This window comes from Scatophagus argus, chromosome 11, assembly GCF_020382885.2.
Source record: "Scatophagus argus isolate fScaArg1 chromosome 11, fScaArg1.pri, whole genome shotgun sequence".
In the NCBI taxonomy this organism is placed as follows: domain Eukaryota; kingdom Metazoa; phylum Chordata; class Actinopteri; family Scatophagidae; genus Scatophagus; species Scatophagus argus.
The window spans coordinates 16,556,004-16,582,109 of NC_058503.1; the positions used below are offsets into that span (position 1 = coordinate 16,556,004).

The 26,106-nt window shown below is 41.1% G+C and overlaps 2 protein-coding genes across 4 annotated transcripts in view; one reads left to right on the top strand and one right to left on the bottom strand.

The window, feature by feature from the left end:
• LOC124067035 (TSC22 domain family protein 1-like) overlaps positions 1 to 18,854 on the top strand; it is a 28,048-nt gene extending 9,194 nt beyond the window's left edge. For 2 of the 3 annotated variants that reach the window (XM_046404043.1, XM_046404044.1), the window contains 2 exons: positions 15,915 to 15,966; positions 17,117 to 18,854. In XM_046404043.1, coding sequence (XP_046259999.1) covers positions 15,915 to 15,966; positions 17,117 to 17,386 — 322 coding nt within the window. In that variant the 3' untranslated portion in view covers positions 17,387 to 18,854. Of the gene's footprint in view, positions 1 to 14,431; positions 15,513 to 15,914; positions 15,967 to 17,116 lie in introns of those variants that run through there. The other variant, XM_046404045.1, reaches the window with a different exon arrangement.
• Positions 18,855 to 19,934: 1,080 nt separating this feature from the next.
• On the bottom strand, positions 19,935 to 23,323 carry serp2 (stress-associated endoplasmic reticulum protein family member 2). The gene is made up of 3 exons (XM_046405131.1): positions 23,124 to 23,323; positions 21,202 to 21,274; positions 19,935 to 20,460 (listed from the first exon to the last, which is right to left on the bottom strand). Exons 1-3 carry the CDS (start codon positions 23,205 to 23,207, stop codon positions 20,420 to 20,422), a joined length of 198 nt encoding a protein of 65 aa, XP_046261087.1. The 5' UTR covers positions 23,208 to 23,323; the 3' UTR covers positions 19,935 to 20,419.
• Positions 23,324 to 26,106: the final 2,783 nt, after the last annotated feature.

Sequence of the window (26,106 nt, forward strand, 5' to 3'; positions counted from 1 at the left end):
TATCTAATTTATTTTGTAATTTTCAGCAAAAATAAATTATTTTCCTTGTAAAAAGGCATAGAAGGATGATTCATAACTTCAGTATTTTTCATAATAATAGTAATGCAGTGTTTGTACAGATATTTTGATCGCAGTATTGCAGCACCAGGATAGTCTGCACCATGCACACATTAAACTTATCTTGTAACTCATCTTCAGAAAAGACGAGAGGTTGCAAGCACGTTTTGATTAAGTGACTCACTAATTGCCCTTGAAATACAAACAAGAAGTATATTGTGAACTTGCCTCTTGCGTTTCATATTGAATTTCAGTCACCTTACCCAAATCGGCATCAGTTACTGTGATAGTACTGAATGAGGAGATAGGCATATTGTCCCAGGCTTAATTGTTAAGCTGTTTTGTTAAACTGCAGTTTCAGTGTGGCAACTCGTAATGGTTGGAAAGTGGTTAGTCTAATAATGTTTGTATAATTCAGTTCCACAAAAAAGGGAATTTATTAAAGGCTGCTGAATCCAATTTTTTCCTGTGATTAAAGCAATCCTTTGTCAAGTAGTTTCATCAAGGCTCACAAATAATGGTCGCTTACTGAAGTCATGGCAAACGCGCACACTCGATATCCCAGTTATTTTTGTTGTTGAAAACACACCAACGCTGTGGCAGTGTTGAGCTGTTACATTTTTTTTTTATATAGAGCCCTGGCCTGTCTATGGATGCACATCACTAAAAGTAAACAGCGTTTGTTATTTGTTATGCTGCTGATACCCCCCCCCCCCCCAAATCCTACCACACAGACCAAGCCAGATAACACCAGAACACAGCAGAGCACCAACATGCTGTGTGTCAGCGAGGTGAGGGCGGGAGGTCTCACTACACACTACTGAATATTTACTATGTCTTTCAACGCCAAGCGGTGAAAGCATGAATGGCAGAATGAAACTAAACAAGGACATTGTGAGTAGTTTAGCATGTGTTGATAAAGTAGAGGTTAATGCAAAGCATTCACATGCGCGTATCCTGCCAGAAATCACTTCACGTCTTTGTCCTTTGCTTGTTTGCATGCTTTGTGCTGATGCGTCATTGATTTCACTTGTCTCAGCCCCCTTCTTTTCGATGGTTTATTTTTCCATCAATAAACAGGATTGTTTCACTTAAGAGTGCAGTGGGAAAACTAATGGCTTGTAATGGATGATAATGGATTGTGTTTTTTAGCCTGCCTTTCATCTATGAGAAAATTGCCTGCCCACCCCTGAAGGTGCACACGACACACACACACACACACACACACACACACACACACACACACACACAGCCATGATAGTGTAACTTCATCAGACTGCTCCTGCTGTTTTCGTTGAGGTTCTTCTTGTACCAGTGTTAGGCAGGCAGAAGCAGTTAATTATTTGGGTATTTGTTGTTATTCTGCTGAGCAGGTCCGTAGTGGCAGGTAATTGTTAGACTCTAGACGCCAGAGTTTCTTTGGTCACCGCAGCACAATGGATTACAGTGGCTGGTTTGGCATTATGAGTCCTGTCCATGGCCAGTTGTCTCAGTCATTTCATTATACTCAAAATGGGCTTGAATTCACTGAGGTTCAACGCTATGTGTAATTATAAAAGCAAGTTGTCAGATTGACAACCAGACATCAACCTTTAGCTGCTGAAACTGAAAACAGTCACCTTAGTCACCTTAACAGCCATTTGTTAATCAACTGATTGTTTCAGCAGTGCCTGTACATGCTATTACATAGTTAAGTTTATAACACAGTGTTTCACCTATAATTTTACAGGCAAATATACATTTATTTAGAAAATTTATTTTGAAAATTACGGGATTGTTTCTGCCTGTGACTCTCCCTCCCCTGCTGCTATTTGTTTCTGTAATTATTAGCGTTGCAAGTCGGTAAATTCTAATATATAATCTAATAATGCGTGCATGTAAGTGTTTAATCTGGGCTTCTGGTTAATCGTGCAATTTTAGTTACTTTATAAACTGAATTGAATCTTTTGTACTGAACTATAAAGGACTGTTTCGTCTTCACCTTTTGCTAGATTATAAGCCTTCTAACCCGTCTTCCTCTTCCAGCGCGATGCGAGTGGTGGCCTCTCCAGTTCCCACTAACAGTTAGGCCTTGTTTGGTTGTTTGTCTGCTTACTTTTGACTAACCTACACTGCTGTAATGGGCTACTGGATGCTTGAATTTCCCTCGAGATCAGTAAAGTATCTATCTATCTATCTTGAAAATTGATGGTCTGGTTGTGTTTTTTTTTTTTTTAAACTGAATATCTTACTCCTCTGCCATGCAATGAATTTGTTTGTGTTGTTAAAAAAAATTGACCAGGGCTAATTCTGAAGGCATGTATCCTCTGTCGGGTTTGATACTGACTCAACCTTTTTATTGGGTTAACCCTAACTGCTAAATCAAAACTCAAATCAAATTGTGACAGCCCTGTGTGTAATGTATGACACAATGAAGTGGTTGAGGTTTCATGTTCAGCCACGCATTTTTTATTTTTAGGCTTTAGTGGGCTGCCACTGTCATCCCCCTAAACATGCAGGCAATGTGCTGAATCATGGCTGGCATTCCTGTGGCCAGAACACTGTCCAGTCAGCTCCAGGAATCTCACACACACACACACACACACACACACAAGCAGAGAGAATGACTTTGCTATCGGCTTTATTCTCCTCCGTGTCTTTCACGCCATTTGTTCCGTTCTGTTCCGTTCAGTTTACTTCATTATGTAATATTTTTGGGTTTGTTTTGGTTTTTTTTCAGTCTGACAGGAGTAAAAGCTGCCAAGGTCATCCCAGGATATAGGAAAAGTAATTGATTAAAAGATGAGTCCATACTACCTCGATTCATACTCGTCTTCTCAGTGATGATGTGATTTTCTTTTTTTCCCCTCAGGCTGTGCACAAAACAACAAACTAACCTTATTTTTCACTAAATGACAAATAGCAATATGTGAGCTCATCACTAAGTCCTGTGTGAGATATTATGCACACATGTCACTGACTGACTTAACGTGCCGTTAATCTGTGATGAGGAGACTGTCCTGTGTGCAGCAATGACAGTTTGTCTACATGAAGCATATGGAACATGGTTCACTGGATTTAATAGTTGATTTTTATTTTTTTTTTCCACAATTTTTTGTTTGGTCAAACAGCCCATTTGTTTTAAAATGGGAAGGTTTTTCATTTACCACCATGAAAGGTGAAGAAATGTTCTAGCAAGTGTTCACAACTGAAAAGAATTTCGGCTTCAGGGATTATTGAAATTAGTAACTGATAATCAGAATAGTTGGAAATTAACTGACTAATGTTTCAGCGCCATGTAAAAAAGTCAGAAAAAATCTTTGTCCGCGCAGTAATGCTTTGGTATCTGCAGTGCGAAGAAGTTCGGACATTTGCGACGAATTGTTATTTAAAGGAACAGTTTCATATATTGGGAAATGTACAGCTTTTAAGTAAGGAATTTTTAATATTAGAGATGAGACATGAGAAGATCGATTCCCTTCACTGAAGCTGATGGAAGTCGGATGGTTTCAGCCTTTCTGCTCAGCTGTGATGATGTGCGAGCTCTATCCAGCGAGTGTCTTTTCCCATAGGGTCTGATTTTCATTCTTGCTTTGTGTGAGCTAATCCTCTTCTCTATGCTCTGTGGCTGAATGAAGAAGGCTGCTGGGGGGAGGAGGGGTGTGTGTGTGTGTGTGTGAACTTTTTAGTCTAGCCAGCTGCTTCTGCTGTTAGCATGAATAAAGCACTGAGACGCTGTTACGTTGTTGTGTGTGTCCGGATGCTTGTGTACTGTACATGATTTTTGTTTTATATTTGTCGTAATGCAGACTGTTTGCTGTCCCACTTCTCTTTGGAGTGACCAGAAGCCAAACCTTAATCAAAACATGCTATTAATTTTGCCCTTAGTGCAACATGCTTAATGCATGTCCATGGTCTCCCCTGGCACAGTAGCTCTAGTATTCATGCAAACTATATTCTGCCTGCAAACTCTTTTCATCTCTGAAAATAGTGCTGTACCCCCCCCAGTGGTTGCCGATCTGTGAATCGTACTCATACACCAGGCTCATGATATGTATGTGTGTGGGCCCTATGATGGCCTGAATGCTGTTTTTGGGCACAGAAGCACCATATTTGTTGAGCCGTGGTTAGCCAGACAGACTAATTATCAGGTTTATCCAGTTTCCCTCTGGAAGAAGGTATATTTACTTTAAAACCTGCTTAGATTTAGACTGATTCTTTCTGTGTTTTTTGGTTAATTAACTTTGAATCATATTGACAATTTTAAATGTAGCCATTGTTTTTTTCTTCTCTTTGCTAAGTCATGAAAATCAGCTCTTTAATTTTTTTCTTGCATGATTTTAAGAAGTCCATCACTATAATCATCAGAATTACATTTTCAGTGTGTGGTGCTGCAGCTGAAAGTACATTGGCTTGAAAAGATTTATGCTTTCATTTGTTTCCCCGTTCATGTGCTTCAACATCCGAGCCTGAGAATCAGTCATGTGAGAGTTATTGAGGTCACGAAGCCCTAGTAAGAGGCATTAATGTCACTAGGAAGACTGTGTGGATCATTATGATACCACTGAGATAAACATTGTGTGATAAAACGAATTCGTACGCAGTCAATTCACAGGAAGCACATAAATAAGAGTAAAAAAAAAAGCATCAAGGATTCATAACAATTTAATAGCAACTTGGAAGGGAGTGTTGAAGGAAGTGGGGAAAACTGTTGGTCAGTGTAGGGTGGGGGGTGTTTCAAAGGTGCAGATTGTTTGAGCTAATGTGGTGTGGTGGTAGTGTGGCCAGCATTCATATTCAGATTGGGGCTTTAAAGTGGAGCTTAAACATGACCAAGGCACAAATACCGCTAAATAACCTTTTAAGTAACTGTTCCTCTAGAATAAGCCATATGCATGTCTTTAATGAACAGTTGCTGTATGCTTTTAAGGTGTGAAGACAGATAATGAGGTGAGGTTTAAGTGCTGATGAGAGGAGGAATTACTGTTGCTGAGAGGCAGTGTTTTTTTTTTTACACTGAGTACCTGATCTCACATTATGCGGATCTCAGATGTACTCGCTCATTTGATGGAAATTTATGCTTATATTAGTGTCAGGGTCAGGGCCTTTGCATGGCAGACATACTGCACCCACCCGCTGCAACATGGCTAATTAAAGGAACTACTAATGTGATTTCACTGAGCATATGTACTCATATTCAACACATTTAATGAGTATAGAAAATCTTGAGGTACTAAAGACTAAAGCTACAGAAACATTTAGCTTAGACAATTTACAGACGAGATAGGCCTTAATTAGTCGCACAGTGGGGAAATTCTCCCAGATGGCAATAGGAACGGTACTCCTCAAACTAATCACAGATGAAAGCTTGCAGGTGTAATGAGGCTCTGTGTTCAAAGAAAAACAGTGACTCAGCTGGCTTGTTCAGTCTGTATTTTTATGTCAGACATTTCTCTGATGAGCAAGGCACATCAACGACATGGGGTATCGAGTCTGAGTTCAACTAAATTAACTGGGGCTCAGCCCTACACCAGGCAGTCTATTCATGTCTTGTCTTTGCAGTAGGGCATGCTTTGTCTCTGTTTACTCTGGTATTTGCCACCAGATGGCAGTATATACCAGCCTACATCTCTGAAGTCTCAATTCTTCTTCTAACAGCCAATGACTTGTGCATTTGTAGCCCCACAGCACAGCACTGTGTGAATCTGTAGACCCTCAAAGAAATCAGATGAATCCGCGGGAGGTCTTGTCTTCTGAATTTTGAGCAAAGATGTAGTGTAATGATGGAGCATTTTGCCTGGCAGTGTGTAACTGAGTCAGCACTTGTAATTGTAATAGCTGCAATAGTTGTATAATGTGTATGTCATTCTTTAAATATCCTGTAAATAATCTACAAAACTGCTCAGCTCTGCGTCAACTGTTTTTGGTGCAAATGATGCAAACATGAAAAGTGCAAATGAGACGTTTCTCTATTAGTGCGACTGACGTGGCTACTTTAGTGTCAAAAAAATACCTTTCACCTCTTCAATAGCTAAATACTATTGTATAAGTAAAAGTGAGTTAAGTGTATAAGTGAGTTTTATACTCAGCAGATATCTGAATGAGTCCTTAAGGTTGCCTCTGAGGTTGCTGTAGACTGGAAACTTCCTCAGTTTGTTTAACTAATTAATTTAATAGTGAATTACATCTTTGGTCATTAATTTCAAACCAAATTTTTGCATCATTATTGCCATTATGAATTTAATCTTTTTTTTTCCAGTGTAACTCAAACGAGTCCACTCTCATGTTAATGTTATGCTAATGTTTTTATTTCTTTTTTTCATGTTTCCTTGTGGCCTGCCTTCTGCTGTGACAGGTAAGATTGTTTTATTATCATTGTTATTATTATTGTTAATTTGTATTGGCTCATTTTTATCCAGGTTTTGAACAATTTAACCTGATTAACTGCTAATTCATCAAGGAAGTGCATGGGATTTAATCATATTTAATGAGGTCTCCATTAAATATTGTTCATGTCCACTGTGGCAGAGAACAAAAATCTCCAGTCAGTCGACCCTTTTACTTGGTCAAAATTAAAGAAAGTACCATCAACGAAATTTACCTTTTATGTTATTCAAAAGAGTTGCAGGAGACTTTTTCTGATTTGTCACCAGAAGATGGCGCTGTGGGCTGCTGTTACTCTTTCTATGCACACTTGTGCTGAAGGATTTTGGCACTTTTTGCCACATTTCAGCAAGCCTTTCCTCTGTTCGGGTTAATGTTTGTGAATCTATGCCAACGGCTTTTTTTAATTTGTGATCACCATTTCACGAATCTTGTGTTTGTTTGTTCCTCGTTGCCATTCTGGTATCAGCTCAGAAAGCACTAGGAGAGGCCTTCCTGAGTAAAAACCATGTATGTGAACCTCATTCATTACCAGATAGTCTCTCTAGTCGTTGATCGTTGGTACCAAACCAGGCCCCAGACCAGATTCCTAAATGACTGTCAGGAGTGGTGAGCTGTAATTAAGTCTGAACTAAGTGTTACCATTACCTTACCAAGGGTTCTCTGAGTTGCTCTATGACCCTATGGTGGGGTTTGTATTTACGTGCACTGACACATGGACCAAAAAAAAAATCAAGTATTGTGAATATGAGAATAGAAATACCCAGAGAAGGAAAGTGTCAGTGAAAGTAGCATGATGAAGGTGAGACTGCCCATATCGGCCGGTCTGACTGTAAAGCTGTGCAGGAAACAACAGTCTGTTTGTGTGTAGCTAAGCTGTGCTTATGATAGCTCTGCTGTCGTCAGAGATTTGGGCCCTGACGGTGGAGTCATCATTAGTTAATCCACTCACTGCTCTGTCCTCTTCACTTGTAATCTTTCATGCACACACACAAATGAGTAGGCAGGGAAGTGGGTCAGGGTTTATAGCCTAATTATTCAAAATTATTGATTCAGTGAACTCTCCCTGACCTGTTTCATCAGCTCATATAAAAAGCAAAGACAGCAAAACAGGATCACGATTTGTCTCCAGTAATCTATTGATTGTTTTTATCTGTGAAATATTTTGCAAAGACACACATTTCCGTATGACTTTGTATTTATCAGCGCTGTTGGCTGTGAAACAGCAATATGGACTCTGTTGGCAGTTAACAAAGACGGTTAATAGCAAGATATGTCTCTTTATAAAATATCTGAAACTGTTTGGGGGATTAGTTTTTTTTTGTTAACTGTCCTTCCATAAAAGGGGAGCTTGGTGCTACCTCAGAGGCTGGAATAGGTGCACATGCTTAATATTGATCCATCTAAAATGGACACCATGTAATTAGATGACTGATACTGGGTGTTAAGTTGTATTTACTTGGACCATGCAAGAGAGACCAATGTATATCATTAGTTCGCAAATAGAAACACTCCTGCTGATGCTGCTGATCTTGTCAGCCAAACACAACCGTAAAGGTTTGCTGGGATGTAGACTGGGGCAAGAGAGAACGATGACTCACTTGGTCTTGTGGCTGTGTGCAGTGTTCAGAGAAAAACAGCCTCCCGTCCGCCAACACAAACACACTTACATCGCTCTGTTAGCTGCCAGGAGGAGGCTGTGTAGCATGTTGTAAAGCTTTATGACCCAGACATGAGTGTGAGTAATCGTTCCTCCTCCATCAGCCTCTTTAAGATAATAAGCAGAGGTTCGATTCAAATGGAAGACGGAGATAAACTCTAATTGGCCCTCTCAAAGATAAGACGGTTTCAATTTGAAACCTTGAAAGTGACGACATTTTGTACATTGTAGTTTAAACTTCAAAGTGGCCAAAGCTGGGGAGGAGATAAAAAAAAAACCTGAGCTACCTTGTTAAAGGCTTCTTTGAAAAGCCTGAAGCACAACAGGCACATGATGTTGTGATTTTTAATGTTGCTATCACAATATTCATCCACATTGTTCTTATGCGCTCAAGTTATACTTGATGTGCAGTCAGGCATAACTTCAGTTAAAAAAAAAAATGCTTTGGAGAGTTTGAACTGAGCTCTACTGACCATTTAAAACCACAGACACATCCAACTTTTCATCTGGTATTGACTCTTCTGTAAGGAGATATGCGTCAGTATGTTCAGCCTGCTGAAACAGGCTTAATGTGCCTTCTCTCCACATCTGTACTGCTGCGTCCAGCATCATTCCTGTCTTCTGTTGTCTGGACCTGGAGCTCTGTGTGTTCTTTGGCTGCTAATCCTTTTAATGCCAGGTTTCACTCCACATTACTCAAAGCTGCTGCTCACACACACTTATGTAATGTGGCTCTTCTAATGTGTGTGTATGTGTGTGAGAGAGTAAGGACGTATTCTGAAACGGGTTACTTCTTTCATCAGTAGGTGCTGAAGTGTGGCCATAAGCAGTACCAATGTTACTTGCTGAGCAGCGAACTACAGATAGCTAAAAAAAAAAAGATGTACATCAGTCATGCCGTAACCGACACATTCATTTGTCACCTGCTCTCTGCTGTCCCTTCGTCCATGATGACTTTTTGAGACAGTACTAATGCTGAGGCGGTGGTTCTAGGCCATTCTAGCTCTTGTGTCTCTGGCTGTCTCTCTCTCTCTCTCCCTCCTTCTTTCCCCAGTGTATGCCTGTGTGTGAGTGTTTAGTTTAGAGCGAGGACTAAGGACTTGCTGCTGTCAGCCCAAATGCTCCAAAAGCACCTGCCTCTCTTACGTATGGAGGCCAAAATGGCCACTCATCATTCCTCCCTGCCTCTCTGACTGACTCACTCAGTAGCTCTCTGTCATTCTCCATAGTCAGGGTGTGACTATGGAAAACCACTGCCAGGGCTTACTGGTAAAGTCTGTGTGTGCTTTCCACTATCAAACTACAGCTCAGCCAAAAAGCCTTTACAATTCAACAATTCAATAGGCCTCTTTTTTTTTCCCATCGCTGGGACACAGCAGGTCCCATTTTATTAACTTTCAGACATCGCATTTCCCCTGAAACACAGCATGTGTGAGTTGTTCCTAGCAGTAAAGTGTAACAGGAATTACACCAGAAACAAAACCGACATACTTATAGCACTTCTCTGATCACATTCACAAGGGAAACATGGATAGAAAACGTGTTAGTAGTAGCACGTGCTGTTATGAAGTGTGTTTTGAAAGCTTTGAAAAGCAGTGCTGATCGTTTATTATGTTTGATTTTATCATTTATTTATGTTTGTAATGGTAGATGAAGTTTAGTAAATAACCTGCACCAATAAATTGAACTGCTCACTTTTACAAACATGGACTCTTTTTCGGTTAGTGTTTCTTTGTGTATAGTTTACCGAAAACTGACTACAAGTCTAGTTTTTGTCACAGGTTTAAGTCTGAGAAGCATCTGCAGATCAGTCGTCAGTCAGTGAGTGAACCATGGGTGGTGTTTAGATGTTGACTTGTAACTTTCTCAACATCTGTGAAAGCTGGTCATTGTGGATATCAAATGAAGCTTGATGCTGCAGCTGCATGGCCTGTTGTGCACGGTCAAATTTATTCAAAAATCCATTTTGGTGGAAAGTTGGATGTTGGATTTTTTTTTTTTCTTTCTGGTTTTTAAAATCAGACACAGAAGTATCCTGATGCTCTTACTGAAAATCACACAGTCAAACAAAGTAATGTGATGACAAAATGTCACACCACATGGAATTGTTCATACACTGATGACGTGGCCAGTCAAACGCCACACAGGAAATACTGAGCCTTTTGAAAAATTTGGAAAAGTTTCCCAACATTTTGTTCATAGCTTGTTTTATTATTTTTGAAACCTGGCCCTCGTTAGATCAGCTAAGCTGTCGCGCTGTAACTAGGCTGCTTTAGGACTGAATGACCCACCCGAAAGTCATGTGACTCACTCCAGCACATGGACTCTGTTAGGACAAGTGAAATCCCCCGCATTGTGCTCATCCTTTACCTGTTGTTTCTTGGCTGGTCGTCTCTAAGCTGGTGGAGGCTCTGTGAGTGCCCGTTGTGTTTTCTGTCTCTGGAGGCGCTAAGCCATCTTAAGGCAGCCTTTCAATGAGAAATGACAAGATAAGACCTCGAAGCACAGGGTCTTTTGTCTATCACGCACAGGCGCTGGCACAGAAAGCTAAATCATGCTGTATTTTGAAACTACATACTAAATCAACAATATTTGGAACTTTCTTATGTGACAACAAAAACATGGAGTCTCACTGACAATCTCTGCCACCCCAGACTTTTGGGACACTCTGTACGGTCACTTCCCCTCATACATGTCCAAACGAGGCATTTCAGTGCATTGAAAAGACTGTTTGTGGCGTTCTGGATGGTAGACGGCTGCATGGGGTTTGTGAGGCTGAAGTGTTGAGCCTCAAAGTTTTATTGTACATCTGTGTCTCGGGCTATAGAGAGCAGAGGACTGTAGGAGCACGGAAATCACTGGGCCACATGCTAATCTCTGTTGATGGTTTATGTAACTCCCAGGATCACATGATCACACGTCACCACCCGCCCAGCTACTGTCTGTGCTCAGTAATTCACTCACTAGTGAGCCATTCAAACACAAATGGATGACATCGACAGAGGGGAAAAATGAGGAACACACAACATACACAGTCATCATAACCTGGCATGCTGCCTCTGATTGCCCATGCAGCTGCACTCACTTGTGCATCCATAAGGCGCGACCCAGATCTGCTAACTAAATTTAAGAAGGAACGAGGGGTTGTCAGGAAGCAACAAACAAAGAACCCCGGGACGCATTGCTGTGATACTTGGGAGTGTGTATGATCCTGCTGACGGACGGCTCCATGAGAGTACGGGGAGTACGAGTCCAAGGCCATGACGAGATGGCAATGAAGCTTTTGTTCTGGGAGTTGGAGCAGCATCTCAAAAGGTAAAATAAAGATGGGGATTCCCCTGGGGAGTCAGTACAGCGTAGCACTGCTTGGACCAGTCACTACAGTAGCTGCACACAAAGGGCTGCCTGGCTATATTGTTCTTTCCATTCAGTCATTCACGGCCTCGGGGGGGCACTCATTGCACTTGTAAGGTCAAATAAATCTTACTGCGGGAAAATATTTGAGGGTTTCTTAATGTGTTATCTGCAGCAAAGCATACGTTTGTGGTGTCACTCTGTGCCATTTACTAATATCTCTGACACCGTGAGCAATTAAAGCTACAGCATGCTGCTGAAGTCCATGACTTCACGTGAAGTCACGCTCTTGTCAGTATAGCAGTATAACATAAATACATAAATACCACAGTGCAGTTGCTTGACAGCACTCAGCCTTCTTGAATTGTTCAGTAAAGAAGCTTCGCTGAAAACTGGAAATTCTTAAGTTTAATTGAGGTGCTACACCCTTCAGAGGCTGTCAGATACACCTGTACAGTCTCATGCAACTTGATTGATTAAACTCCATCATCTTTAGGCCATAGTTGTTGGTTAGTTTTGTATCAGACCGACTTATATAAAGAGGTATATCTAATATTGTCTTGCCTTAAAACCTTGTTGTCAAAATTTAAAATAACCAGTGATGGAATTCACAGGTTATTAAGTACAGTTTACTCGACAACTGTACTTCAGTGCAGTTTTTAGGTACTTGTACTTTACTTGAGTATTTTCAATTTTCTACTACTTTATAATTCTACTCCACTACATTTTGGAGGCACATATTATTGTGCTTTATACTCCACTGTATATGTTTGATAACGTTAGTTACTGTATTGATAGGCTGCTCCAGTTAAGCATTTTAACTTAATTTAGTTTATCGGCAGTCAGACAGAAGAGAGCTTGCAGATACTGATTGATTATCAGTTCAATATTCAGCATTTTTCCATTAGTCTATGCTAGTAATCTTTATTTTTTTAAAAAATAACTCTTCACAATACTCTATGCATGTTAAGACTGCATTTTTTTATCAAGAAAAATGTCAAACTTGTGAAAAACCGGTCTGCATGCAGTTGTGGGTCATGCCTGAATTGCTTCAGTAGGTCACTGGGCTAGACTCGTTTTACAGCAAAGCAGGAAAGCCATCAGCTGGCTCAACTAACTGTAATGCAGCCTGATATTATTGCAGTTAAAAACTCACTAATAGATCAGGTACTCAAGTATTCTTGTGATGCTAGCACCTCCACCAACACTTCATGACACACATGGAAGCTATACAAAGTTATATTGCAGTAAGATTTAAATCATGTTAAGTTGTTCATTTGGATCCGGTTTTTGTCAAGTGTTGTTTAATGCTTTAACTCTGTATGTGTCATTTTAAGCATGAAATTCTTGTCCTCTACCAGTGGCTTTTCAAAGTGCATTTTCTTGGAATGACAGACAAACCAAGTAAAGCTCCTAGCCAGCCTGCGTGTGTGACCATATCAGACGTGGCCATTTTATTCCTCAAGAGCTGCATTTGTGCTGGCTATTTGGGTCTGGATAATTGGCTTAGCCCTTATCCAGTCAAAGAAGAGGACCGGAAAAGATAAGAGAGGCTTAGAGCCTCCTATTTGGCTTCTTGTTAAAGTGTTTGACTGGAATCGGGGGTGAAGCTGACATCAGTACAAGTACTCAGAGTGTGTATGTTTGAGCTTCTGTTCGAGGCCCTGGTACTTAATAAGCCAGGACTTTGCTGTGATACCCATATTGGCCTACACCTTCATCCTAAAGGTACTCGGCCTGCTCGCTGAGTCTCCTGGTGTTTTTGACATGTCTCTCCTCTCATTGTCTCAGTTCTACACACTACACAGCAGTGGAAGTTTTTAAGTGTCCCATGTAGCTGCCTGTCCCTCAGGCGTGTGGTACAACTGCTACACATCTGCAGTACTGGTACGGAGTTCATCTTAGTTCTTAGGTGACCTGCAGTATCTTCTGTGTCTCCTCCACCTGTTACCTGCCCTCATTTTGTCTTCAGCTGTGGCGTGGAGCAAGCAACCTTGTTTTTTTTAATTTATTTTATAAGTTCAACGTTTGGTGGCTTTTAATCAAGATTTACTCGACCTCTAAACTGGTCAACCTTTCATGTGTGTGTGTGTGTGTGTGTGAAGGATCAGAGCACGACTGTCAAGAGTGTGCACACATGATTTTGATTGTTTGGATTGCATGTGGAATGTGTGAGGGTGACCTCACAAAGTGTGTACGAGTGTGTGTGTGTGTGGGTGTGTGTCTTGTTTAGAGGATGCCTGAGTTGGGAATTTCTGTGTGGGGGAGTTGTGTTTAGGTGTGTCTGTGTGACCAAGATACTCCCCTCTGTAATGTATTGCGAACACTGTCTTGGGTGTGTGGTAAAGTTGTGAGTCAGATTGACCTCATTGATTTCCCATCATTGTAAAGGCATTTGACAGAAGTCTTAGGTTCCAATAACAAGGTCAGAAAGTGGTCTGCAGACCTGTGGAGGAGTTTAAAATCACATTAGCAATGTTTTAATCAAGTCCGATAAGATAAACTGCTTGAGAATACGCCGGGTGGACCTCACTGGGGAGATGAGATGCTGGTATTCCACATCAATTAAAACCACCAGCTGTAAATGAATGAAAGATGTCATTTTAAATGTCGGATAGGCCACCAAAAATGCAAGGTAGACAGTGAGATTTGAGAATAAAAACCTTAAACATTTTTTGGATTCTGACGGATGTTAAACCAGCAGGGTTTACACATGTAAACATGTGTACATCTGGTATATTTTCACCTTTCAGACTATGTTTACGGTGTGCACATTTTAAATGTATTTGATCTGTACCTTCCAGTCCTCCAAGTCTCCAGCTTCACACTTGACAGACTCAAGGCCCTTTGTTCTAAGAAAGACTAAATAATTTGTAATGAAATGTGGATGTTCTGAGGCTTGTTTCATCAGGGTTTCTCAGTTCTGTGGCGGCAGAGTGCTGCAGTGCTGCGTTCAGCCGCATGGGGGCATCATAGCAACATGATGGCACTTCATGGACAACCAAAGCACTTTCAGTGCTGGATATAATGCTGTTGTTAACTGCAGACAGCATCGATCATTTTGATAATTTTGAGAAATGTGTCGAGAAGTGTGATGTATGAAATCTTTTCATATGGGCGATGTACTGTTTCCAGTGGGCCTCTGTGCACCACTTTGTTCCCACAGCGGGGCTCATTTTGCTGAAAGAGCTATATGACAAAAAATGCTTTGGTGAGCAGTTTTACACATTGTAACAACCCTGAAATTAACTTAAATGACTTAAATATCCAGTGCTGCTTTTTAAACCTAAACTGAGCACATATCATTTCGTATATAAGCAGAGGGATTTCCTGTACTCTAAATGTTCGAGGGGTCCCCAGGTTTGAGACACTCATAGCTTTCTTAATATGGAGATAACAACAAGATTCACGTTTTTAGCGTTAAAATAGACTAAATATCTGCGTTAAAGCCCATCGCACGTCTGCATTTAAACAGGAAATGATTGATGTGTATTGTCGGTGGAATTTAACAGTCCAAAATCTCGCCCTTCCCCTGCCTGTTTTTCAGTACTACAGCCCTTTCTTCTTCGCTTCCCATCCGGTTTTTCCCGGTTTCATCCACATCCTCTCCGTTCCTGGCATATATTATGCAAAAAAACAAGTCAGCTGAGCGGCAGGTGGGGGCGTTTCTGAATATATTATTCAAATACCCTCCGCCTCGACCAATCAGGAGTGAGCCTCTCGGTTCGACACTGGATAAATTATGCGGGCTTGTCCCGAGCTGCAGATCTTTTTTTGTGTAGCGCCGAGATGAGCTGACCTTGGGTTGTGTCTGTGCCGCTGCGGTCGGTGCACGAGCTCAAACGGATAGAACGTATAAAACGGCGCGCGTGGATGTGTGTCGCGCAGCTGGGCGCGTGGAGGTCGAGACGGGATACGGGGCTTTTTGTGAACGTACTCCTAAAAACATGGCCAGCATGAATTCGCCGTGCTACACCGTGGCTATGGATCTAGGCGTCTGTCAGCTGAGAAATTTCTCCATCTCGTTTCTGTCGTCGTTGTTGAGCGCGGAGAGCTCGCACGTCAAGCTCGACAACAGGTAAATGAGTGTGTTTATAGGGAGCTCTGTTGGAGAAATGGCCTTTTATTGTAAATCAGCTTCTCCCCCACCTGCGTTGGTAATGTCACCGCTGTGCGATGTGGTGTAGCGCTCACTCAGCCGATGGATGCTACGCTATCATTGCGCTCACAGAGGCCACACTGCCATAAAAAGCTTCGTAGGAAAGAGGCGTGAAGAATTGCTTCCCAGTGAAAGCAGGCCGTTGATTTTATAGAAATTTCTAGAGGCTTCCTGTAACGACCCACCTTTCTACAAAAGGACTGGTTTTCCGTAGGCTGGGGTTCTGTGTTAATTCTTTTTCATATATAGCAGCACGGATTGGTTTATCGTTACTGTTGCTGTTATTTTGCTGTTGCTGATTTCTCTTTTTGTCTTTTGCAGTTCGTCGGGAGCCAGCGTTGTGGCCATTGACAACAAGATTGAACAGGCAATGGTGAGTTTAAAGTCTTTGGAAAATGTCGACGATTTGCTGTTCGTCTATACGATACGAGGAACGAGATGTGGGTGTTTGGGATGATGAAGATGAGACTTCGTTAAGGGGAAATGCTGGGAGATGCATAGGGACTGGCTGATTGTGATGGAGTAACATTTGTACAGTTTTATCGGAGTACAAATGTGCTTTTGAACTGTGGAGGTTATTCATAAGGTACTATAAGGTACTATAGAGCCGAAATACTGTTTATGCTACGATCTAAGCCTAAATCTAGCGCCCTTTACAAAATAACACTACAGCCGTGCTGTTAAGGTATTTAAAATAAAAATGAAAACAGTGAAAGGAATAAATGTTATGAATGTTATTCACTGTTATGAAGTGAGGTCGTGGAATTTAAAGCTTTTTCGCCCAAAAAACGAGTTTCATTCTCTGCTTCACTCCGTCTCTGTTGTTGCTGCTGCCGTCCGCCTTGTTGCTAGGCAAACTGAGAGGCTCACACGCCTGGTTATAAATATCTCGGCCTCTGATTGGCCACATTTAAATGTGGGCAGGGTTAATGACGTGCGCCCCGGGAATATACTATCTCACGTGTTGTCTTTTCGTCTGTTTATTGTGTTATCACGAGAGTTAGATTTGATTTGGAATTGCGTTTGATGCTTCCGCTGACGTAATTACGCGTGTTTAGTTTGTAGTATTTGTTTAGAGAAGAAGTATTTCAAGGCTCTTTCTGTCCTCTATGCATTTCAATCACGTATTTTCTACGTAACCTCTTCAGGTCATGCAGATATTAACAGTACTCATTTAATCACTAATACATAATTTCTGTGTGCTCTTATATTTAAATGACCCTTTTCCCCTGCTGTATGACATAATATGTGACTAGTTGCTGCTTAACTGGCACAATCTTGTGTATGTTCATTAGTATATTCTAATTAATTTTAATGGGTTACAAGCCAGGTTAGTGCCTCATGCTCTGAAGAACCTCACTCATATTTAATTGTATTTCTGGTGCCATGAAAAATCTGAGAATTTAAAACTGGCTCATAGATTAGATGAGACTGACAAACTTTCGGGTTAGTGCCCGACTTCTCTCTTCTTTTGAATTCGTTGATGTATTCTGTTGACAAACCTGTATGTCTGTCTGTGTCAGGACCTGGTGAAGAGTCATCTGATGTATGCTGTGCGTGAGGAGGTGGAGGTCCTGAAGGAGCAGATCAAGGAGCTGATCGAGCGTAACTCCCAGCTGGAGCAGGAGAACACCCTGTTGAAGACGCTGGCCAGCCCAGAGCAAATGGCCCAGTTTCAGGCCCAGGTTCAGACCGGCTCCCCGCCTGCCCCTCCGACAGCCGCCACACCTGGACCCCCCAGCACCGCCGCCCTTGCCCAGCCCACCTCGCACAGCTCTGGCCCCTCGGCGTAGCCTGGTCTGCACAGACAGACACACTGACTGACATTTTTGTAGTCCTGCTACAGCAGCAGGGCTAAACCTTGCCTTCTACAGCAGGAGGCTACGCTGTTAAGACAAGAATTTGCACATATTTATCTCTCAGAAGGATGCAGCTGGCGGGACAAGCAGCGCAGTGCTTTACAGCACAGTTGGGGTGACAATCTAGAGATGATGTATGGGGCGGGGTTGATTTCAGAGGACGATTGAATCATAAAACATTTGCCAAATAACCCTCGGACATATCAGTTAGAATGTTTTACCAAGAAGAAACAAACAGCTTATCAGTGGCGACAGTATACTTAACTATAGATTAAGAAAAATCACTGTGCCTGTGTCTGGATTTTAAGTGATGTCGATTTTACTGATGATGGCAATGGGAGAGCAGGAGGTGGAGGATTGTATTGGTTGTTACCTTTTTTTTCTTTTTTTTTTTTTTTTTTTGCTGAATGATGTAAATAAAAAATGGTTCTCTCTCAAGGCTAGGTCCTGAAGTTACAGATAGGCAGATACGAGAGAGAAAAACAAGAGCCTTCTCAGAGTGACAAATGAAGAATGTGAGCAATTATTATCATGACAAAGTCCCCATCTGGAATGGGGGAGTTGAAGGGAGGGGGGGGGTATTTTGAACAACACTCAGAACTGATGATGTTACTTCAATTGCGGGATTGTGGGATGAACAAAACACGGTTTCTTATGGAGATGATGATATTCTATTTCAGTATTTCACTTTGAAGCTCCTCACTTTGCCCTTGACAAAGCTCATCATTGCTGTTTTCTCAACCCTGCAGTGGCATGTAATTTAAACCTTATTCGACAGGGTTGAGACATTGGGCTAAGCTGCATTTTTCTCTTTTCGTAAAACGTTTGATGGGCAGAAGATGATGTATATTTCTGTATAGTGTAAGTACCATGTAAAATAGCGAGGAGGAGGAAAAAAAAAACAGATGCTATCTTGGCTGCACAGATTGAAGCAGGTGAGCGAGAAATGTGCTGGTCTTGCCCAGTCTGTGTCGTCTATTTTTAATGCTGTATTTTCAAGACTGTGGATCGACAGGAGTTTAGGTTATTTAACTGATAACACACAGCCAACAGCGTTGTCCATATCCCTTACTGCAACAATAACTCTTACTGTAAAACCATTTTCACTTGGCTCTCTTTCTTTCTGGAGTAGTGCACCTTTTTTTTTTTTTTTTTTTTTTAAGTTTTTGACAGTGACGTATATCTGAATGAACAATATCTTACAACTCAACATTTAAGAAAAAAAAAAAATACAAACTCTGGAGATGTTTTCTTTTTCTTTTTCATTCTGTGTATCAGTTGTATGCTCATGTTCTGTGCATGTTTCTGCAAAGACCGGATGAGATATTGTAACATACTTACCATAATTGCACTTGACAGCTGCACTTCACAACTTTCAATAAACATGCTTAAAGAAGACTAACCACCTGGTCAACATCTTTTCTTTCTCCCCCCCCCTTCTTCCTCATGGCTGCTCAGCTCAGTCAGTCTGATGGGCGTGATCAAACCTGCGCCTGAAACGTGGAGGCTGCTGCTAAAGTCTTCTGTGCTTCAGGATGTTATGGAATGAGGTTAATGACTACTCTGTTGACGGTCGAACCCTCCTGTTAGCAGCAGTCAGCTAAAAGCCGCAGCCGAGTGGCGTTCGAACTGAAACTGCAACTGGGTCACCTTTTCTGTTTCATTTAGGTTAATAGGAAGGTTCAAACAAAAACAAAAAAGCTTAAATTCAAGATCATTTGCACTTAAGGTTCTCTACATAATGTGGTACCTCTTAATAGGGAAATTCAGAATATTAGTATTTTCTGTTGATTTGTGCACGGGGCAAGCACACAATTATAGACCTCAAAACATACTGAGAAAAAGATTTCCAGTAATAAATGACTGATGAATACATATTGTCTTGGGTTTAAATTGGGCGATCCTTTAATAACCCTTTTAAAACCACGGGGACACCGCGGCGCATGTGTAGTTCAAATTATATGACACAATTATTGACAAAAATAGATTAAAAAAAAAAAAAAGACCAGGCGTTTTAATAAATGTGTCTATTATTGTGGTGATAAAAGGGAATTCCTTTGAACAAGATCTTTGAGAACTTTGTCTCTTTTCCCCATTTCAACTACCAACTTTTCAAGGCAACTTTAATTGAAGTTAGGAGGAAATACTGGACCTGTAAAGTAAAGTCTTACTAAACAATTTAGTACATTCTCCAAAATAATTTGTGGACAGTTTAGAAGGAAACGTCTACCTTAAAACTTGAAACCACTGACTGGATGATCTCTGATCTGTCAGTTTATTATCTAATTCTAATACGCTAAAGTCAACAGTGTCACAAACATGAGAGTGTGAGAGATGTAGCCAAAGACATTTATCATCGTTTTGACACATGTAAGGTTATAGCGTCACCTGTGTGAAGAAACCAAATCAATCAAACCCCTGAGTGTGTGTGTGTGTGTGTGCATGTGCACTGATAAACACTGGGAGTCTATAAAAGCAGAAGTGGGTTTTTCCTAAATGCTTAACATTTATTTGAAAAAAGATTCTTCTACTCACATAACATAGACGAATACTTAAGACAGATATGGCACATAATCAGCAGGAATCACTGTCACACACTCTCCTCATGTTAACAGTCACACCTTCACACACACACACACACACACACACACAAAGGTGCCAAGTGAGTAATGAAGACACACGTTCTCCAGCCAGCGTGGTTTTAGACTGTCCATAGAAAAGCTGTCAGTACCACAGACTGCAACACTGTAAACACTGATCGAGGGCGGGGGGACGTCCCAAGGAGGGGCTGGTGGAGGAGGTGGCTGGGGAAACTTCTCTCTCTGAGGTCTGCTGGATCCGAAGCTTTGGCATCAGTCTCTGGGCCTCTGGAAGGGGTTCGGGGTGTGCAGGTGCAGGCTAGCCAGGCTCATTGAGGGCATGGGGAGGGGAGGGGGAGGTGACTGGAGTCCACAGGCTCCCTCTGCATCACATCCCCATGCGGATGCTCTGGATGATCTGAAATATGGCTAAGAGAGCAACACACCATCTCTGTTTAAATTTTTATTAGTGGTTGTTTTTGTTTGTTTGTTTTAATAAATTAGCTTCCTCTTATCTCAAAATGTTTTTAAATATCTTAAAATATAATTCAGGATTTAGAGTTTTTTGACAGACAGACTATAACCCCGGTTCCAAAAAAACGGATGATCAAATTCAGTTTTATTTATGTTTACAGTGTCCCAGTTTTTTCTGGTATCAATACTGTACATAACCCAGCACTATGAACCACATTAGCTACATTAACCTTATTGGCGTGATCAATTATTGTATTAGTTGCATTTTCTTACCATATTATTGTATTGAACCACTGTATTACTCATGTAAACTTACTACCACATTAATGTAATCAACCACCATAGTTATGTTACCTTACTGCCATATTAGCCTAATCAACCACCACATTAGCTACATTGGCTAACAACCTTTCTAATGTTATCAATTACCATATTAGCTACATTGGCTAACAACCATTCTAATGTTATCAATTACCACATTAGCTACATTGGCTAACAACCATTCCAGTGTAACCAATTAACATATTAGCTACATTAGTTTACCACCAATATTAGAGTAATTTTCCACCATATTACCTACATTAATTTACTACATCTTTGCATACCATTAGCTACAACCACATTAGCATAATTAACCACTATAGTAGCTTGTTATCAACAAAGGCAAATACATAATGCAAACACACACTTCCTTACCTGATCCACAGACAACAAATACAAAGAGGGCGAGCAGCCAGGGACCCACAGGATATTTCTCCTCTTGTGGTCGCTATGGGAAAGACACACACACACACACACACAAAGAGCACATTAGCATTAACGCCACGACAGAAATGTGACAGATGCTGCAGAATAAAAGAGAAACTGCTTGAACGTGGACAGATTTACAGAGAGGGTTTCCCATTTCCACCACTGCTCAGTTTGGTGTTACTCCTGCTTTTTTTTGCTTGGTCATTCTTTCTCTGCAAACCTGCCACCACAGATTGTCTTGTGTTTTCGTCTTTAGTGAGACGAGATGGTGATGTCCCTCGTCAAAATGTCCACAGTAACAACTCTGTGGCTGCACAGAACAAACCCAAGTGTCTAATTACACGCGGGAAGTTGCTGAGTCAGTGGTTTCTCAAATCGTGGCTCACGTGGAAAAAAGGAGCAAGCACAAGTCTCCAGTCTAGACTGATTTAGGGAGAGCAACATCAGCAGCTCGACGTCAGCTGTGAGGAGGTTCAGTCAGTGCCACAGCGACGGTCTCAGTGATGCTGGGGGACGTGGTTGTTTTCTTTATACAATAACAGCAGTGCGTGTTTATCTTGTTACACAGAGTGACAGCTTGAGCATCCAAATTTGACCTTTCCACTGCCATTTAGACTCTATTTGCGGACAGAGGAAGAGGAGGAGGAGAAAAACTGTGCGAAACAACTCACATGAGAAAAAAAGAAACGGTGACTGTAACTCAAATCTTTGTGGTGAAATACTGCATTGTTAGCTGGTAAGAGTACCACTCTGGCCATAAGCCTCATTTACACCAATATTATCTCCAAAGGGAGCCTCACACAGGACAAGTAAACATGACACGTAACACAACATGTGAGCAAAACACGTAAATACTGTTTGAATAAAAGAAAACACATTTGTTTTAACTGCAGACCTAAAATTAGGGATGAAATGTAAATTTCAACACTGCTGGACTAATAAAGGACTATCTTATCTTGAATGAATGAGTTCAGTTATTCCATTAATAAATAAAACAATCAAGTTAATAAAACTGTTGGATATTTGGGTATTTTGGGTTGTTTTCTAGAGTTTGAAAGGGATGAGCCCCCTCCTCACGAACCATTACTGTTGAATATAACATCAAACATACATTTATGGTCTTTCAGTCCAGCGTTGAACATTGACAACCGTAACATGCACCAGTAACATTAACCCCAAAAACACTGACAGGGACCTTTCAGTACATTTTTCAGATAATACTCACATATTCTTCAGTAAGTGAAGTTGTGAATGCAGGACTTGCAGGAGTTTATTTTCACAGTCTGCCATTGCTACCTTTACTTGATTAAAGGAATACTCAATCCACTACTGGTTTTGTCTAAAATCTGTTCACCCAGAGAAAATATATGAATCCAATATCACAACTGAGAGGCATTTCTGACTTTTTTAAGATTTAAAGAATTCACTGGTTACAAAAACAGTTTCCTATTTGCAAAAAAAAAAGCTCTACAGTTTGACATTTAGTCAGCACAGCTCTCAGTTATTTTCCTTCCTTTATAATATTATAATGCTCATCTGATTATCACTGAAGGCCCACTCCAAACAAAGTAACACCAAGTTAAACGCAAAGGGCGGCAACGAGTCTGAATTAATCACATTTTGATGAAGCACCTCAGCCTGGCTGGGTCACACCGCTTCACTGAAATGCATCCCAGAGGACCACGCGGTGCTTTAAAGATGCTACTGTGAGAAGTACAGTATGTATGACGAGCAGGAAACACTTAACGGCCGGCTGCCACCACCACCACCACCACCACCACCATCAAGCTGCTGTATTCATACCGGAGTGAACGTCACCTATCTGGGCTAATGTCATGCTGTCATCTCGCTGTCAGTTGACGGCTCACCAGCGTCTTGGCTACGTTTCCTCTCTGCGTGATGTTCTTGCTGTGTTTCTCGTTGGCCATGCGGATCCTCTGTTTAGCCACCATCTTCCGGAACGGTTATATTGACGCGGGATGAATCAGTCTGTTTTATTTTTCTGAGGCTGCAGGCTGTCGACAGCACCCCTGCATCAAGCTAGGAGACCTCTGACACAGTAACACCGGAAATTGGCTGCTTTTGTCTTTCAAAATACGAGCGTGAAATTTTAGCGGAATAAAGTTGCATTACGAGAGGATGTGGAGCGATAGCAAGCTTTGTATTTTGCAAACCGCAGAAAGTGAATTTACATTCTCCACATTATTTTAGTCGTTTTCGGAAATGGTCGAAGCGACATCAACGCAAGTTGTTTGCGCAAACTTTTATTGTGAAGGCGGTGACAGGAAGTTACATTCTTCATTTTGGTTCGCTTCACTCAGATGCTCTCTGCACCTGGCAGAGAGGAACCCATAATCAATGTTAAGGGATTACATTTGGAGGAAAAAAAGAAAGAAAAGCATGACAAGTCTTTCGGGTCATTATTATACGTCTGACAAATACACAAAATAGAGAAAAACACAGTAGTTTATTTTATAAACGGATGTATAATAACCCATTGTGGGCTAATTGATGCTTATGGGAAATTCACATAACAGCAATGTGAGAAACAGGCTATGATTTTGGGAAGCTGGCTACATAAAGACCTGTTTAAAGAAACAGAATGAATACATGACATTAAAAAGTTATATATCATGATGTTATTTATATGAATAAATAAAACAATAATAATTATGAATGAGTGTGCAGATATTGCGCAGTGTGTATGCAAACTTTGTCTTTTCTTTTAATCTCCTCTTCACGGAACAATTAAATAGGAGGATTTCATGGATTATGTTCTCTTTTTTTTAGGATTGTTATTGCTGCTAATTGTCTTTCTATTTCCTTTGAGTGAACTTTCCACGGAGATCAGAGTGTTGCTGGACCTCTTTGAAAATGTTGGCTAATGCTTTTGATGTTGTTGTTGTCTCAAGTTCAAGAACTGTTTGTCCCTTGTGTGCATTTAAATATTGTATTGTGTTTCTGATCAGATATGGGCACAGGAGCTTTTAAGTATTTCATTTTGAGCAATCAGACGCAGCACGCTGGGCAGAGCCAGAGGAAATAGGGACAAACAGCACAGGGAACACATCAAGCTGCAACATCTTTTATTAGACTGCACTGGTTTGAGGTTGATCTAATAAACTGGCAACTGACTGCTTATGTTTCTTTATCCTCTAGAGCATCAGCCGCAAGAATTTTGGTCATTTTGTTCCGAAAATTTACACCATACAAAGAAGCTTTTCAGCAGGAAATTTCCATTATTTGACTCACTTAAATATTCCAACCCTGTATTACTTGTGAGATAGTCAGAGGCACTTTTCACTCCAACAGACTCAACCCTCTAAAGCGCCAGTACTGCCTGCTGGCAAGATCTTTTAAGGTCGGTGTGAGGAGCTGCCACTTTCCCCCCACATATGGTTTGCAAATAGTATCACAGTCTGGCCATGTTGTCCTAATAAAAGCTAACATAAAAGGACCAGTATGAATTATGAACTCAGGCTAACATGATGAACAATGACAGTGTACACAGCTTTACTCTGTGTGACAATGCACATGTTTCTGAATCTGTTACAGCTGACTTACATCATTCACTCCATCTGACAAGATCAGCTAACTGGCTGCTCAGACAGAAAGGAGGGCAGAGAAAGAGAGAGAGAGAGAGAGAGAGCAGAGGTTGCCTAGCAACTGCATCAAAGGGTTTGCTTGGACCACTGGAGCGAAGAAGAGACGGTCCAACTATAGTCTGAACAACTAAGCATCATAACTAAGCATGGACTGACAAGTGTGTTACATTTGGTACAAAGAGAAGGAGTCACAATTCAGTTTTAGACTGATACCGTCTTGTCTATGACAAAGTAAAACCCGACAATTTGTTTCCATTGCGGTCTGAGAGGTCTCAGCGCGTGTGTTTGACTGGATGTCGAACTCAGTAACTCACGTGACAGTTCTCTCCCTCATGGTGTTCATCGTGTCATTTGACATTTTGTAATTTGTGCTTATGCATCTGCTTTATCCTGATGCCTGCTGGGATAGGCTCCAGCTGCCCACAGCCCTGAACAGGACAAGTGATGGAAGAAATCCCATGGATCGATGGAAGGATCCCAAAGGTTGACTCAAGCTGACTCAAGTTCCACACAAGCAAACGTCTACTCATGCTTCTATTATAGCTACAACTGTTTGCCAAAGTGCTGCTATTGCTTCATGAATTGTTTGTTTGTTTGTTTGTTTTTTTAAGAATATGCACTTAATTTCTGAGACTGAGATGAAAAGATGAGAGATTTAGATTTTTTTTTTCCTGTCTTAGCTCAGCATAAAAAAATGTAAAGGCGTGGGGGGCACACAACATACACTGATATATCTCAATATTTGCTGTTTCTTTTTAAGAAATCAGTGAACAAAAAATCCGTTCTCAGCTTTTAGTTCTCACATTTTAGTTACATGTTAGAGCTAGTTGTGCATCTGTTGGACAGATGTGTCTCTGGCTGCAGCGATGGGCTCCCACGAGCTGACGGTGAGCACGCGTGAGCACAAGGACAAATAGTTTTCAAATCTCTCGTGGTGTGTAGGAGAAACAGAGCTGTGAGGAAGTAAACACAGGCTCTGGCTGAAGATCAAATGTCCTTGTGTGTTCAAAGTCACCATAAAATACATGACCCGGATTTCAAGCTTCTCTTTTTCCCATCCCCAGGGTCTCCATTGTCTCTGTGTGTGAGTGTGTGTGTGTGTGTGTGTGTGTGAGCTGCTGAAGTTGTTCTGTATGAAAGACGAGTATCTATCAGTAAACCAAGAGCAAAACGGGCATAAATGAAAGAGAGAGCAGAGAAAGTGGCTGTAGGACAGTCAGCTGAGATTGTAAGTTTGTTCTTATGA